Source organism: Vigna angularis, chromosome 3 (assembly GCF_016808095.1).
Source record: "Vigna angularis cultivar LongXiaoDou No.4 chromosome 3, ASM1680809v1, whole genome shotgun sequence".
In the NCBI taxonomy this organism is placed as follows: Eukaryota; Viridiplantae; Streptophyta; class Magnoliopsida; order Fabales; family Fabaceae; genus Vigna; species Vigna angularis.
In genome coordinates this window covers 12517121-12534562 of record NC_068972.1, presented here as the reverse complement: position 1 = coordinate 12534562, position 17442 = coordinate 12517121, and the positions used below count along the sequence as shown (strand labels likewise).

Genomic DNA, 17442 nt, shown 5'->3' with positions numbered 1-17442 from the left:
TTGTTACATTTCTACTATACTGTGCAGAATTTTTTTTATAACATGGGCAATTAAGAATGCAACCGAGTATAGCTTATAATAAGTTTAACTTAATATTATTGTAAAGACTACCTTTTTGTGAAAGAAAGAAGGACTCGTGTATGTATAGAAAAGCGAAGAGGGTACGCAATCAGATAGATGAAATCTTAACTCTTAAGTTCTATTTTTCTGTCTTTATTGTACATAAATGTTAAAGAAAGCAAAAGAGAAAACAAATGGCTAATATAGATAAAACTACTACTAATATTCATTGTATGATGATGATTTCATTAAACAAACATTTTGTTTCTTTTATCGTTCCAATTTATAAGCATATTGAGATTGCAATATTGGACAATTTTAAAAAATTGAGAATAAGAGGAAAGTATAGTTAATGTCTTTTAAAAGTGTCAAGAATCAGACGGTTAGAATTATCAAATTTAAAGAACTTAGATCGAGTTATTTTTCTAATCCAGTAACTTTGCAATGCTATGTTTCAAATCTCTGTACGGAATAATTGAAATTAATTAAGTTCTTTTAATATCATGTCACATATTTAGTATCAAGTGATCTTTTCATTTTCTTTCTTTTCTTACCGGATGTTGTCTCTTTTTATTATGCAACATTAATTGTGGTTGAAACATTAAAGTTTGGGATTAGACTGATAATCACTGAATCAGACCTGAGGAGTGGAAAGGATCCCAGAATATTTGGTATCCGCCACCAACAATAATTTCTGATAATTGAATTTGTAAAGTAAATAATTATATAAAATTAACAGGTGAAAATATAATTCTTAAGAATTAAGATCTCTGCTGTTAAAGGAAAAGCACCTTAGTTTGGTAACAAATAACAGTGAGATGAAAAGGAGAGAAATGAAGTGCTTTCCAACTCTCATTAAAATCTATATCTAATAAAGTTTATATACCTGTTGTACATATTTTTTTTATATAATTTTTCCATTATTATTATAATACCATATTAATAATCCTCCATTACCCTCTTAGAATTAAGGGGACCCAACACCTTTTCTAGACTTCTTTTCAGTCAGTGGAAACATTGAAAGAAGGAAAGATTAAAGAAAATGATGTCTGAACAAAAGAGTATCAATGCCAGGGTTTGGAGAATTCCTAGTGTCATTGGATGTTGTTTTGCCACACTACATAATCATCAACCCAAAATATAAAGGTTGTATCTTTATGCTGATGAAGAAGAATACTAGAATTGCTCATATCATATCCATAATACAAGTATAGTATTATCCATTTTGGGATAAAAAAATTAAAACGCTCCCAACAATGTGAATTTGAAGACCATAAAATGGAACCAACAGTTAGCTTCCTAGGATCATAAAAACATTGAGTGTTGAGAAACTAAGGGACACCTACTCCAACATCTCTTTTGAATGTATTCACTACAACTATTTAGAACATTGGAAGAAAAAGTTAAAAAAATATCAGATATAAATAATCGGTTATGGAAATATGTGAAGTGATGATACACATTACAAAATTAATTAAAATTTAACCCATGTTTCACTATCTGTAGTATAACATAAAATGTTAAGAACACTGTAAAAGACTTATATATCAAATTTGGATGGTAGAAAATAAAGAGGTTCCCAACTTTTAACATAAAAAATATATAAAAGAATATATATAAAAGGAAAAAAAAGGAGTAAACGAGGGAATGAATGGGGCATGGAAATGATGGTCGCAAAGTGGTCCTCTTTCTTTCTCTCTCTTTCTCCCTCCACCTTCTTTCTTCACACCGATAATCTCGGCTCTTTCACTTTTCTTTCTACACTTTCTTTCGCTCTATCTGACTCACTTCTTTCGCTCCCACATGCCACAACCTCCTGATTCCTCTCAATTTCAGGTTTTTCCCTCTAACACCCTTTTGCTTTTTCAGTCCGAATTTCATGTTGTTTTGCTTCTTCAAGTGTTGCTTAATTCATTTCGATTCGATTTCGATGATGGGTATCTTCAATTTTAATTCTTGCCTTATGATTGTGTTTGTTTGTTTGGTTGGTTAGTACAATGAGAAGTGAAGTGAGAATCAATTTTTTTTTCGTTGGTGACAGTGACGGGTCTTTGTGGCTGTTCAAGATTGTAATTTGACCTTGTTCTTTACTACCCATTTAAGGGATTTGACTTGTACTGTGTGCAATTGAGTGTGCTTGATAGATATGTGGGGATCGCTGGTTGGGCTGAAGATCGGGGCTGCTTCTTTGAATTCCACGGTTTCTATGTTTTTTAAGCTTTTGAGTAATCTGAAAGTTTACCTCTGCTTCAATTGTCCAGTTTAAGTTTTTTGAACTAGACAGTGTATGGTTAATTTGTTTCCGGTAGTTTTCAAGCATTGCAAATTTGATCAAGGTTTTGAAGTCTAATTTGTTGTTAAATCCGTAACTTAGCTAATGTTGTCCTTGGTTGAGAAAACTTCTAATATTTTTAGTGCATAACAAGCAGGCTTAAGAGATTTCCAAAATGGATAAGTGCTGGTTCAGTAAACTAAAGCCAAAAGATAAAACACGGTCTTCAAAAAGCAAGGAAACTAAGGGCATTGCAAAGGAAGGGTCAAAACCCCCAACCAATGAAGTAGCACCTTCAAATGTGACCAAACAGAAGGTTGCAGCTGCAAAGCAGTATATAGAAAACCATTATAAGAAACAAATGAAGGACTTGCAGGAGAGAAAGGATCGGTATGTTTACTTTTATCTTATATTTTGGATCATTGTGATTGTATAATCTAAAGTTCCTGTTGACTAATTCTCTCATGTAAAGTAGTTGTTTTAACTTAGATATGGGCATCTCCCGGAAAATATAAATGAGGGATTTCTTTAGTTTTTTTGCTTGTCATTGTACAAGCCAAATAAGGAGCTAATCAGTATTCTTTGACGTTGGTATACAATCTTGTATGATGTGTGATTCTTGATATATTGTTCTGTAAAACTTTTCTCTACCGGAAAGATGGATCACTCATCATGACAGAATTGCTTTATTTTTGTTCTTGACATATTGTCTTATATTGTCTCTGATGGGCTGTAGTAGATTATGTGCACACAATTTCTGCAGATGGAAATTGTTGTAAGTTCTTAATAAGGCTAAACACATTATTCTTGCAGGCGTAATATGCTAGAGAAAAAGTTGGCAGATGCTGAAGTCTCTGAGGAAGAGCAGAACAATTTGCTTAAGTATTTTGAGAAAAAGGAGAGGGAATACATGCGCCTTAAGAGGCATAAAATGGGGGCTGATGATTTTGAGCCCTTGACTATGATTGGGAAGGGTGCATTTGGAGAGGTATAATCTACCTTTATTCACTAAAATTAAAAAAAAAATTATGTTTCTGATTTTTCACATGTCACAAAAGATTTGCCAGATAATTTGTGACTGCAATTTTTTTCTTTATAGGTCAGAGTATGCCGAGAGAAGGCGACTGGTCATGTATATGCTATGAAGAAACTTAAGAAATCAGAGATGCTTCGCAGAGGCCAGGTAACAGAATCATCAGGACTTGCTCTCGATGTTAAAATGAATATTCTCTTGTTAGACTCATTGATTACTTTTTAACCCTGTTTAGGTGGAACATGTAAAAGCTGAGAGGAATCTACTTGCAGAAGTCGACAGCAATTGCATTGTAAAGCTTTATTGTTCCTTTCAAGATGAAGAGTTCTTATATCTCATAATGGAGTATCTGCCTGGTGGTGATATGATGACTTTGCTCATGCGGAAGGATATACTGACAGAAGATGAGGCCAGGTTCTATGTTGGGGAGACTGTCCTAGCCATAGAGTCAATTCATAAACATAATTACATTCATCGGTAAGCTCAAGCTGCAAATTCTAATTTTACACCATTAAAATCTTATTATATTAATTTTACAGTGGTCCTGTTTTCTTACGCATAGTAAAGGTATACTATTTTATTTCTTACATGCGTTCCAGAGATATCAAGCCTGACAACTTGCTGCTAGATAGAAATGGTCACATGAAATTATCAGACTTTGGATTATGTAAACCACTAGATTGCAGTAATCTTCAGGAGAAGGACTTCTCTATTGGAAGCAACAGAAGTGGAGCCCTTCAGAGCGACGGACGCCCTTTGGCTCCTAAAAGAAGCCAACAGGAGCAACTCCAGCATTGGCAGAAAAATAGGCGAATGCTTGTAAGTCACTCAATATACATAAGCAGCCATTACAGCTTTATGCCTTGTTAACTTTCAGGTTATGATTTCGATTTTCTTCTTACCCTGTTAACTAACCTTGTATATTATATATTGTTGAGTTTAAGATGTATTTTTCTTAACAGGTATTTTTCATTTTGTATATACATTTGGGGACCACCTGCCCTCACTTGTGTTTTGACAAGGTGCTGACTCCTGTTTTTACAAGCTATGGCATTTGAAGCTTTTCTTTCTTTTCATTACTGCAGGCCTATTCTACAGTTGGAACACCTGACTATATTGCCCCCGAAGTCCTTCTGAAGAAAGGATATGGCATGGAATGTGATTGGTATTATCTACTTTTCCTTTTAAAAAATACCTTGAAGTTCCCTTGGTTTCTCTAGACTTTATATTATTTCAATATGTTCTGATGAGGTTGTGGTAATGCTTCTAGGTGGTCCCTGGGAGCAATAATGTATGAAATGCTAGTGGGGTACCCGCCCTTTTATTCAGATGAACCAATGTTGACTTGTAGAAAGGTAATGTTTAGATCAACTGCTGTTGAACAAGGATGAATATCCTTGAATTAGGATCACTGTTGAATTAGGATGAATGTTTTTTGAGGTTTGACATGTGTAGCACATTGACTTCATTGAATTTTGGTAGATCACTGTGCCTAGGGAAAGCCTATATTGCTAAATGATAAGTACCACTTACCAGTATTTTTTACGACCTTATCATTGATATTTTGCCTGCAGATGGTTCTGAAAGGCTTAAAATTTTTGGCATTGTGTGAAAAAAAATTGGTGTTTTCCCAGTATCTTAGTGCTGAGAATTGCATCTTTCTGTTCTCATTACCCCATCTACCCTTTTCTTCCCTTTCTTATAGTAGAGGATGGTCACAATATATTTTAGACCATTCATATGTTGACTGGTGTTGAAGTTTTTAAGTAATAAGAGACAGCGTGCCTTAGTTATTAATAATTTGTGACATGAGCATCATGATTCCTTGTATGTCTTCCTTTTACCCTTTTTTTTTTTTTACTTTCATCAATTATGTTCATGTTGTGTTTGACACCTTCAAATTTGCAGATAGTAAATTGGAGAAATTATTTAAAATTTCCTGAAGAAGTTAAACTTTCAGCAGAGGCCAAGGATCTTATTAGTAGACTCCTTTGTAATGTTGAGCAAAGGCTTGGAACGAAAGGGGCTGATGAAATAAAGGTGGCGTGGTGTATTATTTTCAGAATTGTATAGTTTACTTTGGGTTACAGTTGACATAATTGGCTGATTTGTTATTCCCAGGCTCACCCATGGTTCAAAGGCATTGAATGGGACAAATTGTACCAAATGAAAGCTGCTTTTATTCCTGAGGTTAACGATGAACTAGATACTCAAAATTTTGAGAAGTTTGAAGAGGTATATTATACATGTTTATTTTCATAGGTATAGATGTGGTTTTTATCTGTCGGTACTAACCTCCTGCTGCTTAATTTACTATTGATGTGTAGGTTGACAACCAAACTCAACCTTCCTCAAAATCAGGCCCATGGAGAAAGGTTGGTTCTAATTATTATTGAAATTTTGAAAATTGTTAGTGTATTATAGCTGTGGTAATTGTGGTGATGTTTTTAATTGACACAATATTTACTACGTGGACTTTCAGTATCCCAGTTCTTCTTCTTTGAAGATTAATTAAGATGTGAGATAATGGGTTGTGTAAGTAATAAAACTGCTGCAATACGCTCGTATCCTTTGTGTGTCTTTTCAGATTTATCTATCTGGTGGTTTGTCTATTATTTATCTGTGTTTATCATCCCCAGATAGCACCATAGTGTCTAAATCTAAAAATGCTTCTTGTCGGTGTCTAACTCTACAAATGCCACAAAAGCCGAGTGATTGCTATTTTAGATATTATAATGCAAACTAAATAAATTATACTGCACATATAAACACAATTACGAACAATTCAAAGAAAATTACAAGCCCAAATATGTCTAAACAATGTCTTAACTGGATATCTAACATGAAGCCCCTCATTGTTGTCCACTTCAATTTGGATTAATTGGCCCAACTTGGGTTCCCCTTCCATATTTTTTTCTTGAGATTGAATATGTAGATCACCTCTTGTATGAAGCCTCCTTTGCCTTAGTCATATGTCCTCCTAACACAATTAAAGGATCGTCCTTCTGAGCTTTCCTCTTTTCTCATGATGGCCTTCCTCTTGTACATGAAACAATAAATATATTTCATAGAGCATGCGGTGAAAGAAGTAAGAACTAAGGTCCTTTGATAGTTTGACTAACTTTCATTTGATTGAATAGTTTTCTTTGGATTGCTTCTGTTGTTATGCTACTGGCAAGCTATCAATTGAACCCCTTTGTTTGCAGATGGAAAAATTTTCTTTAGATGATGACATTGGGATTTTATCCAAATTTTGGTTACAGTAACTCTAAATACAAATGCATCTTTATTTAAATTCATTGATGACTAGTGTTGATGAGGAATGTTCAAGTCTGGATTTGTAACTTGACATGTTATTTTCTGCAGATGCTGTCGTCTAAAGATGTTAACTTTGTTGGGTACACATATAAGAACTTTGAAATTGTGAATGATGATCAACTACCTGAAATTGGTAAGTACATTTTCATTTGTGTAACATATTTTGTTTATGCTTTGTTTAAACCCTTTTGTCTCATTTTCCTAATTTTGCGTTTTATAATAATAAGAATTTTGTCTCATTTTCATATTTTGCGTTTTATAATAATAAGAAAGTTCCAAAGTTCCTCTTTAAGATATTGCTTCTAATATCTAATATTTTTTTTTACTCGATGTGAATCTAATGGAAGGTTTTGTGCCCTATCAATTTTATTGTATTTAACTTTGTCTAATTGAGCTTTTTATTGTGGGGGCACAACATGAAGTGTTTAGCGCTAGGGTTTTATCGAGTAATGTTCTTTGATAAACTTACACTTCTGCTGTGACTCAGTTTTAACATTCGATATTGTACAATACTTTGTATAATTTGTGCAAACATTTTACCTTCTAATAATTCATGTACTGGACTCTACTTTTTAAGTTTTATCAACAGTCGTCAGCCCTTTTAAACCCATTTTATTGTGTCCTTTAAAGCAACAAACCTGTGGGGAAAAAATGGTGCATCTTACTGAAGAAAGAAACTATATATATATATATATATATATATATATATATATATATATATATATATATATATATATATATCATGTTAATGCTACCACTTGCAAAATTCTTGTTGATACATCCAATTGACTATAATTTCAATAAAATGTGATTTTATTGAAGACCATGTTGCAGAACCTTGATGCTTACAATAGCTATCCATTTCTTGTTTTCATTACTCCCGTCACGTGCCAAGTTTATTGTTCTTTTCCAAATTGATTCATCATACACTAATCTTCACAAACAATATGGATGTGTTCAGCTGAATTGAAGAAGAAGAGCACAAAAACTAAGCGACCATCTATCAAGACCCTATTTGGTAAGCATGTGCTTGTTGTTTTATGCCTTTGACCACTATATTATGTTGGTTTATTTGAGATCTAGTAATTCACTTCACTTATGAGTAGTAATGCTGTGATAGCAAATACCTCCATCGTAGAACTATGCATCCTTCTTCATGACATTATGGCGTGGTTTCTCACACCCCTGAAATTTTACCATATTGAACCTGTTTTCAGGTGATAATTTAAAAGTTATGTGAGTGATAGTAAACTACCGATATTTGTGTTAATGAGGTTATCTCAAGTAATAGATCAGCAATTTATGGAAAAACATTCAAATATAAGTTATATTTGCTCAAGGCAACAATAATCGAATTTGATCCTGGATCAGGGAAAAAGAGTGCAGAATATTGAAATTGGAAAACCATGTTGTTTAGTAGAATAAATTTATGTTACTATTGATGTTGAACAATTAAAGTTCATGAGCAAAGGGAAAAGATGCCTTCCCTTTTGCATATAATAGAGATAACAGCTATTTAAAAATTGAGGCTTAAAAGCTTGAAAGTTTTAACTGTCTTGTGGTTATTAAGTTGAGCTAATCACTTGCTGCAGATGATGAATCAGCAACGGTTGCTAATCAACCTGCCCAGGGGAGCTTCTTAAAACTCTTACCTACTCAACGTGAAGTTCCAGTGAAGAATGAATCTCAATGATCTGAGTTAGTATATTTTGCAGGGCTTTTACATGGCCATTGAGGTATGACCAGATGCCAGAGTTGAATACTGATTGTTTTAGTCTTTCCCACATTCTTTTGTTAGTTTGGCGTGGATAGTTATGGGAGCAAAGGCTCTGAAACTTTGTCGTTTTGGATAGCTGGGTTTTGGGTTGATTGGTATATTTGTCTGTAGAAAAAAAGTCTTGAAAGGTATATATTCTTTACATTTTTGGTTGGTGTTGTATTCTTTTGTTCACCATTTATGAAGCTGCAATGTATTGAGAATCCAAGTTCTTTCTTGTAATTAAGTTACTGCTGACGTGCTGACAAGAAAGTGCAATTCTCACATTCTTTTACTACCATGTAGAAATTCATTACTTTCCAAGGTAACATTTCGTTTGAACCTCACTTCAAAAGTTCTAACCTTTATATCTTTGTGCTCATTTTTTCTTCATTTCACAATTTCTTTTATGGGCTTGGGAGGGGGAAGGGGAACACCCTACATAACCTATTTTTTCAATATTAGATAATGCTTGAATATCCACATTCATTCCTTATTTATTGTTTCTTCAAGATAAAATAGTCCTTGCAATAGATTGGGTTGGTATCACCAATTTTAAATGCAAATGCAAATGAGGTGATGAACTAACCACGTAACTTATCTAGCAAAATGAACATACATTCCTCCTGAAACATATACTCCTCCACAACCCATAATGAGTGGCATCTAGCCAAGTCAATCTTATCTGTTATCTCAGTCCATTCGTAAATAAATTCATTCAATTCTTCAATTATGTAAATAAAATTTTCATCATTTTGTGATAAATTGTGACATCCATCACATCAAAAAGTCATTTGATACACAAGAAAACATTGAGGCTTTGAGATCTTGGTTATGTTTATTGTCATATGGGTGTCACAAAAGACGGAAGAAACTGCCAAAAACTTGTGATATTGGCTTGAAATGGGAAGGGAGAGAGTTTCAAGTTTCTAAAACAATACTACTTCCTCGACTTATTATAAGACACCCTTAACTAAATAAATTTTATAGATTTCTAAAAAATTATATTGTTTTACCTATTTTTATAGTATTTATTTCAAAAATCTTACTAATGCTTTCAGACATTGGTATAATAATATTTCACGTAAACTAAAGCACAACTTATAACTCTCTTCCATAAAGACAAGCTCCAAAGTATATATAAAAAGCTATTATTAGAGACAAATACAAAAGTGGCAAGTTACTTCTCTTGTAAATTTAATTATTTTTATATTTGCATTCGACAAATTTTCTTTTTTTCCTGAATTTAACAAACAAATTAGTTTGATTTAATGAACTTTTGTACACAATCAAAATGCAATAGGCATTTTCTATCACATAGGTAGGCTCCAACAAACTTTTAACCATTTATTAGTAAATTTAAGATAAATCTAAATAAACTATAAATCTCACTTTTTCAGAAGCATAAATAAACTCTTCACTTGAATGTCAGACTTTTATTACTGACTAATTTTTACAAAAATATATGGTTGATTATTTTAAGTGGATAGTCTGCTCCAATTAATCACATTTTATTTTCATGGATTGAAAATTAAAACAAATTATTTATTTTGGTGGTGTAAAATAATTTATTTATTTAAATGAATAAAACATTTATGTAGTATCTATAAATAATGTTGTCACTGGCGTTAGTTTGGACAGGCGTCCATTTTCTTCCTCCTCCAGCCTCACATTAGCTATTCTTTCTATGTTCTCTCTATCTCTCATATCACTTTCTTTTCTTTTTTCCGAATCTGACATTTTTCCTACAAAATCTACTTCCTGTCCTCAAAGACAGATCCGAAGGTGGATGCCAAATCTATCACCCCTATTTACCCGAGAATATCGTACCTATTAGATTCCTCTTCCTTCTACATTACTGCATTTTTTCACACTATTAGTCGCAATAGAACATAATTTAGTTTATCTACTCACTGCTACTTCGTTTTTTTTTCTATCCTTTTCGCCATTCGATCTCTTTTCGTCGTAGAAGAGGAGAAGGGGTTTCTTTGAGCGACCCCACAATCGCAGTGGGTGTTTTGTAGATTCTAGTTCCTGATCTTACTTCCGTTGATCAAAAGTTTTTTCTTATGATTTTTACGGTACTGGGATTAGCATAGCCTGAATTTTTGAGTTATTAAATATAGTTTCGGATCTTTGGGTTACTGGCAAATCTTGTTGGATCTGAGATTGTGCTGTAAATAAAGCTCAATCGTTGATGAGATACTGGGAATAGGCAATTTTTTTTGTTTGAGTTGTGTAGTAGAGTGCTTTTGTAACTTAACAAGGATCGGGAGATTGGGTTTGTATCATGGATCATGTTATTGGTGGAAAGTTCAAGCTTGGTAGGAAGATTGGGAGTGGATCGTTTGGCGAGCTTTACCTAGGTTAGTATACAGAGAATTTTGTTTTTGTATCATTAGTATTTGGATTTAACATCTTTCTTGATCTTCTGGTATTTTTGTGTTTTTTCAGGTGTTAATGTACAAAGTGGGGAGGAAGTCGCTGTTAAGCTAGTGAGTGCAATTTTTTGAGTTCTATTGGGTCTTTGATTGATATTTTTATTTTTATAATATTTTTTTTTCATAGAACATAGATCAATGTTTTTTGTTGTTGAACTGAAGTAATTGATATGCTTTTGTTTGCTGGTGGCTTAACCGTCAGCTGAGTCATAGGGCAATATTTGCGGGTTTTGTTATTTGTGCATGCTTCTGTTGCCTTGTGTTACATGAGAAGTTACCTTTATAAGAAAGGGGTTTTAGGATAACTATTGTTGATCGGAAATTTTAAAGGGGATTATCAGATTCCTCCGTGGCATTTGGCAGCCATGAAAAATACAGTGTTATAACAATACACTGATGGGTCATATGCTTTTCAGTAGGTATACCACTGATCAAAGACTGTTTCAACACGTGTATGTAATTTTCCAAGGTCACCTGCCTAAAATATGTCTTAAATGATTATCATGCTGTATTTTTATATATTGGCAAGTGGGAAAGCATAACAAATATTGCTGTCTAAGATTTGATTTACATACTTTGTTTGACACGCTGTTTCATGCTCCTCTATTAATGGATGTTTATTTGGACCCCAATTCTCTTGTTTTAACAGGAATCTGTGAAGACCAAGCATCCCCAGCTTCACTATGAGTCTAAATTGTATATGCTTCTCCAAGGGGGAAGTAAGTTTTCATCCTTTCACCATTTTTTTCCAATCTTTACTTTATCAACTTCTTTTCTTGCAGGCTAGACTTGCATTTCTTTAGTTTACTGTCATGAAATGAAATTAGGCTATAAGCTCTTTAATTTTTTTTTTGAAGCTGGTATACCCCATCTAAAATGGTTTGGAATTGAGGGTGACTACAATGTCATGGCTATTGACCTCCTTGGGCCTAGTCTTGAAGACTTGTTTAACTATTGTAATAGGAAATTATCTCTGAAAACAGTTCTGATGCTGGCAGATCAGCAAGTAAGCATGGCTTTAATTTCAACAAAGTTATACTTTGGGCAGAAAGCTGCTATATTTTTACTCTTTTCCTCTACTTGGTTCACCTAGATAAACAGAGTTGAGTACATGCACTCCCGGGGTTTTCTGCATCGAGATATAAAGCCTGACAACTTTTTAATGGGTTTAGGCCGGAAGGCAAATCAGGTATTTTTGTCTATACCACATTTATTTTAATTAAGTCTTGTCCTGTTGTGTGTTTATGCATGGCATCCCTCCTGTATTATCAAGTAGTTTCAGTTATGATTTAATATTATGATTAAATTGTTTTCACACTATGGATATACGGAGACTTCAATGTTGCTTTAAATTTGTAGTGATCTCGTGTAGTAGCCATTGGATATGAAATTTATTATTCAGAACTTTAATGCTGTAAGTGTAAACAAGCTTACCTTACTTTATATGTTTATGATAGTTATTTGACAAAAACTTGATCACAACTTGTGACGAGAAATAAAATTTTATTACCCTGAATCTCGATTTTAATGAAATAGAATGACAAAGAGAGGATGAAGAATACAGAGCGGAAAATATACTCCTACCCCTGTATTGGAGAGACATGCACTCTCACAAGCCAAATCCTTTCACAAGACGCGTCTACTAACTTTCCCTGCTTCCTGCTTCATATTTATTATCTTCTTCCCTCCTGGCTGTTACAATTAATTGTCTATTTGAGCGAACAGCATTTATTCTCTTTTGATTCTGACTTATACATTTAATTGTCTATTGGGTTGTAACTACTGCTGCTCACTCCTTAATATTGTAGTATCTGTTCTCTGCCTTATTTCTCCTACTATAAACCTTCTCTAGGGAAGTTTTCCTACTTGTTCAATGCATTTTTTTATTCCAGTATTTCTATTCTTTACGAGGCCATAGTTAGAATAAGTTGATTTCTCTTCTTCTGAATGATGCTGTTCAGAATGCATTGTTTTGTTCAGTATTTCTAGTTGTTTGATATTCTTATTTCTAATTTTGAGCAAAATATTTTGATCAAGGTTTTTAACATTTTTTTACACTTCAACGCAAGAAAGACCCTTTAGTCTTTCTACCTTGTCTTCATTAAAGTTTTCTCCTCCCCCCATTTTCACAAATCTCCATGGCTTCACAACAATTAGTTATTCCTCCAAGATTGTGGTTTTAATCCTTAGCTACACTCTGTTACTTCTGGACTGTATGCTTTGGTAAATAGTTGAACAAACCAATTCAGCTATGGTGTTGCTAATCCCTTATGAGCTTTGTATATTGGTTACTGTTACCCTTCTCCTATGAAAACTCGTTTTCAAATATTTAAGATTTGTTGTATAGACCTTTGAATTGGAAACAACGTACATTCGAAATAATTGAACTGTATAACATTATAGCTTGGTTGCTAAATCTGTTAATTGGAGCTCTCTTTAACTTTCTGTAAACCATGGCATGATTTTGCAACTAAACCTTTGGTTCTCTTATTTTTATTTTTATTTCTTTTATATGTATTTTTTTCAGTTTATGTTTGATTTTAGTTTCACTCTACTGCTCCCTCTCTTGTTGTGCCTAATTAATTTTTTTTTAATAATTTAATGCTTTATAAGTCGAAGTTGTGTTCCTGGTACTGTATAAAACCAAACTACTCACTATTCCAGTTTACTTAAGGTTAGACTATTATCAATCTCGTAAATTATGAAGGCTTCCAAACAAATTCAGTCCCTAACAGTATCATATAAACTCAGTCTGTAAAGAAAAGGGAGGTTAATTTACAATAAATCTTTGAATTTATTTTCTGCCAGATTGGTGTCATGCATTAAATAACTAAGTTGGTTTTGGTTAATGTTCTTTCTTTCTGTTTTTTTTTTTGTTTTTTTTTTATAATTTGAAGGTATACATAATTGATTATGGTCTTGCAAAAAAGTACCGGGACCTTCAAACACATAAGCATATACCATACAGGTAATAATTTCGAGATTTTGTTTGGGCAGGCTCTGCAGCTTGTTTTCATTTCATCTCATCCCTTCAATATATATACATAGCAAACCCAATACAATATGTACTACGTATACCTCAATAATTCAGATCCACAACTAGTTATTCTAAAGATACATCGTATAAGTGTTCTGTCATATAGCTGTGGTGCTTAGTAGGGATTAAGCTGATGGGTGGAATTTGAGTTTTAGACATTACTTTTCTTTTGTGAATGGTCATTATACTTTATATTTTTCAGGGAAAACAAAAACCTCACTGGAACTGCTCGTTATGCAAGTATTAATACTCATTTGGGAGTTGGTGAGTGAGGTTATTTATTGTGGGCTTGCTGCGTGTAGCTTCTAATCAATAAATTTTTCTTAAGCTTTTTAAAGTCAAAATGGATATAAGTTTATAACAATCTTGTAATAATTTGTGCAGAGCAAAGCAGAAGAGATGATCTAGAATCTCTTGGTTATGTGCTCATGTACTTTTTGAGAGGAAGGTCAGTTGAAATACTGTTTTCTTTTTTTTCTCTGCAGTAATCTTTGTTATATTTTAACATTTTTGGCTTTTGTGTTCCAGTCTCCCGTGGCAAGGCTTGAAAGCTGGCACTAAAAAGCAAAAGTATGACAAGATAAGTGAAAAGAAGATGCTTACTCCAATAGAGGTGTTGTTATTATTTGTTCAGAGGCAGTTTTTATGTGAATTTTCTAACAATTAGAAAATTTGGTGTTTATTTATATTAGGTTGATTAATGTTTTTTGATGACTTAATCATCAGTAGAATTTGTTCAGTGCTGGCATTTTTTGGGAATATTTTTCTTTAACCAAGTAGAATTGGTTGTGCAATTAATTAATTTTTTCTTTTATATTGTCTGTTGCAAAGAATTTATTGTGTGGGTTTCTGAGACAGGTCTTATGCAAGTCCTATCCATCGGAATTCACATCATACTTCCACTATTGCCGATCATTGCGGTTTGAAGATAAGCCCGATTACTCTTATCTTAAGAGACTCTTTCGAGACCTATTCATCCGAGAAGGTTAACTTTGCACAAATAACCTTTGATGTTTCCTTGTGAATAATAATTTTCTAAGACTTTGAAGCTCTTGCTTTCTCAGGGTATCAGTTTGACTATGTATTTGATTGGACAATGTTGAAGTATCCACAAATTGGATCCAGCTCTAGAGCTCGAGTTAGTTCTTCTTAGCTAGCGTAGTATCATTATTTTTCTAGCAGAAGTTAAAGTTCTTTTTAATCATTTGTTTGCCACATCTTCAACAGCCTAGTGGGAAACCAGTCATAAACCCAGGGCAATCAGGAGAACGACCTTCAGGTTTCATCTGTCTACAGTTTTTCCAGTAGCCTGTTGTTACTTGTGTTCATAGTCCTTAAAATTTTATTTAGTATTCTGCATGTTTATGAGCTTTTATTCTCATCATATTTTTGAAATTGATTATTTTGTCCTGTTCAAAATATTTCTCTGTACATTGTGCATGACCGAGAAGTGCTTTCATCAACTAATGACTAAGACTTGTATTCCAGTTATACCAGAGATTCGAGATAGATTCTCAGGTGCAGTTGAGGCATTTGCGAGGAGGAATGGCTCTGGACTTGGTCTACACGGTGATCATTCTAGGCATAAGTCTTCTGACGATGCGCCTTCTTCGTCTAAAGATGTGGTTAGTATCTTCTTAGTCATCATTTTCTGTGTGTATATGATATGAATTGGTTACCTTCAAACTTTTACGGGACTCTTATACTTAGTCCCGTTATCCTCTGCAGCAAGCTGATTCTGAGAGGCCTCGGAGTTCTTCTCGTAATGGCAGTTCTTCAAAGAAGCTTGTCTTGTCAAGCAGACCAAGCTCTTCCGGTGAGCCCAGTGAAAGCCGTGTTAGCCGACTGGTCTCAAGCAGTGGCAGACTATCAACAACTCAGAGACTTCAACCTAGTTCTGAGTCTAAAACATCTCTAACTCGGACTTCGGGGACAAGACTTGGCCGTGATGATGCCCTCAGGAGCTTTGAACTCCTGTCACTTAGCACAGGGAAAAGGAAATGAAGAACTTTGTGATCAGCAGATTTATTGTGTCGATGGTCTTAGTTCTTCTGCGCTGAAAGTTTCCTTTGAGATGTCGACACATGTTAATTACTCTGTATATTTCCATCCAATGCTGAGGCTAAAGCTCTCCCAAACTTCTTCACGAAGATTTGGCAGACACTTCTTCTACCTCTTCAGATGTTCTTCCATGATTATTTCAGCATGGACCCATTCATGAAGAGATGCTATGTTACTTAAGGAATTTGTTAATATATGGCTACTTGTAAGTTGTAATAAATTCGTTCTCTATTTATCTGTCAAATGAATGAAAAAGAATCTGCAAAAGTGCTTTTGGAACTTTTGGAACTTTCTATTCATATTTCGAACCCAGAGCATTTGAGGAATGACATTATTGGTTTCAATTATGAATACAAGAATGAAAATACCTTGGGAAAATTTAGCCAATATCCAATTATGCATTGATATCGGTAAGAATTAAATTCATAGCATGTTACACTAAAGGTGGTCCCAGTATTGAGTCTTGTCTTGGTCCATGGGAATGACAGTCTGAAAATGAAAAAAAAGAAAAGAAAAAAAGGAATGGTAATTATTTCAGATCAATTTTGGTTCTACAATAATATATATGTATTATATGAATAAAAGATTAACTATTTTACACTAAATTTTAATACAACTTTGTTTTGAACAATATTTTTAAAATATAATTTATTTTACTTAATTATTATTTCCTTAAAAATCAATTATGTAAAATTAAAACTGTATAGGTTGATCAAAAACAGCAGAAAATCCAAACATAATATATAGAGTTACAAACTATAATTAAAAATCCATGGCATACAATCAATGTAACTAGGTTGACTGCGTGAAAGTTTGAGCCCAGTATCCAATAGAGGGAAAAGTAAGAGTATAAAAGAAAATTAGAAAATATCTGTCTGAAGTCCAACTAAATTACTAAGAGAGAGAGAGAGAGAGAGAAAAGCAAGTCAGGAAGTACTATTGTATGAAAAAAATAAAATGCATTACAAATATCTGCATGCTTTTGTCATCCCAATTCTCATGAGACCATTATATTGTTTATTTTAAGTTTAAATTGATAAATAATATAAAAGTCATAGTTAAAATATTATTTACTTTTTGATTTGAAGATGTATTGTTTAAGAAAGTCGAAAAGTATTGAAAGTGTGAAAAAAGAGATTCAAATCACGAAAAATAAAATAAAAGTTGGATGCTAAAATTTTTGGTGTGAAGATGTGTTGTGAAGAAAGTAAATATAATAATAATATTTTTTTAATTTATTGCATATAAAGAATAATAAAATGTATTAAAATATATTTTAATTTATTAAATTAAACTAATAACATCATTCATAATTTTCTTTTTTTCACTTTCTCTTAATTCGAACAATCTCACTTTTATTTCATCTTTTTTCTTAGATTTACCTTTCTCAAACTCATCATTCAATTCAAGCATAAGTTAAAAAACACAAAATAATGTGAAAAAAAATAACTTTTATCTCACTTT

The 17442-nt window shown here is 33.1% G+C and overlaps 2 protein-coding genes across 5 annotated transcripts; both read left to right on the top strand.

Moving 5' to 3' along the window:
- The first annotated feature begins 1703 nt into the window (after positions 1–1703).
- Positions 1704–8740, top strand: LOC108326285 (uncharacterized). 3 transcript variants are annotated; one of them, XM_052875099.1, is made up of 15 exons: positions 1704–1896; positions 2102–2260; positions 2490–2722; positions 3146–3320; positions 3432–3515; positions 3601–3842; positions 3965–4184; positions 4451–4530; positions 4636–4720; positions 5274–5405; positions 5487–5600; positions 5693–5740; positions 6732–6816; positions 7645–7701; positions 8276–8740. In XM_052875099.1, the coding sequence occupies exons 3-15, from the start codon at positions 2508–2510 to the stop codon at positions 8374–8376; spliced, it is 1638 nt and encodes a 545-aa protein (XP_052731059.1). In that variant the 5' UTR covers positions 1704–1896; positions 2102–2260; positions 2490–2507; the 3' UTR covers positions 8377–8740. The 3 variants fall into 3 exon arrangements, with proteins under 3 accessions (XP_052731059.1, XP_052731060.1, XP_017415178.1); XM_052875100.1 differs by lacking the exon at positions 2102–2260 and having other exon boundaries at positions 4052–4184; XM_017559689.2 differs by lacking the exon at positions 2102–2260.
- A 1319-nt stretch (positions 8741–10059) lies between these two features.
- LOC108326085 (casein kinase 1-like protein 10) lies at positions 10060–16257 on the top strand. 2 transcript variants are annotated; one of them, XM_052875101.1, is made up of 14 exons: positions 10060–10805; positions 10894–10934; positions 11530–11599; positions 11738–11886; positions 11974–12069; positions 13778–13848; positions 14120–14181; positions 14302–14365; positions 14446–14530; positions 14776–14902; positions 14982–15055; positions 15145–15196; positions 15406–15542; positions 15628–16257. In XM_052875101.1, the coding sequence occupies exons 1-14, from the start codon at positions 10730–10732 to the stop codon at positions 15919–15921; spliced, it is 1398 nt and encodes a 465-aa protein (XP_052731061.1). In that variant the 5' UTR covers positions 10060–10729; the 3' UTR covers positions 15922–16257. The 2 variants fall into 2 exon arrangements, with proteins under 2 accessions (XP_052731061.1, XP_017414843.1); XM_017559354.2 differs by having other exon boundaries at positions 10062–10805; positions 15646–16257.
- Positions 16258–17442: the final 1185 nt, after the last annotated feature.

Excerpts from the sequence above, each read along its gene's own strand:
- LOC108326085 (XM_052875101.1), top strand. The coding sequence starts at position 10,730 with ATGGATCATGTTATTGGTGGAAAGTTCAAGCTTGGTAGGAAGATTGGG. Across the intron at positions 11,887-11,973 it reads TGATGCTGGCAGATCAGCAA|ATAAACAGAGTTGAGTACAT; the intron begins GTAAGCATGGCT and ends TGGTTCACCTAG. Across the intron at positions 14,366-14,445 it reads ATGTACTTTTTGAGAGGAAG|TCTCCCGTGGCAAGGCTTGA; the intron begins GTCAGTTGAAAT and ends TTTGTGTTCCAG.
- LOC108326285 (XM_017559689.2), top strand. The coding sequence starts at position 2,508 with ATGGATAAGTGCTGGTTCAGTAAACTAAAGCCAAAAGATAAAACACGG. Across the intron at positions 3,516-3,600 it reads AGATGCTTCGCAGAGGCCAG|GTGGAACATGTAAAAGCTGA; the intron begins GTAACAGAATCA and ends AACCCTGTTTAG. Across the intron at positions 4,531-4,635 it reads TATGGCATGGAATGTGATTG|GTGGTCCCTGGGAGCAATAA; the intron begins GTATTATCTACT and ends TAATGCTTCTAG.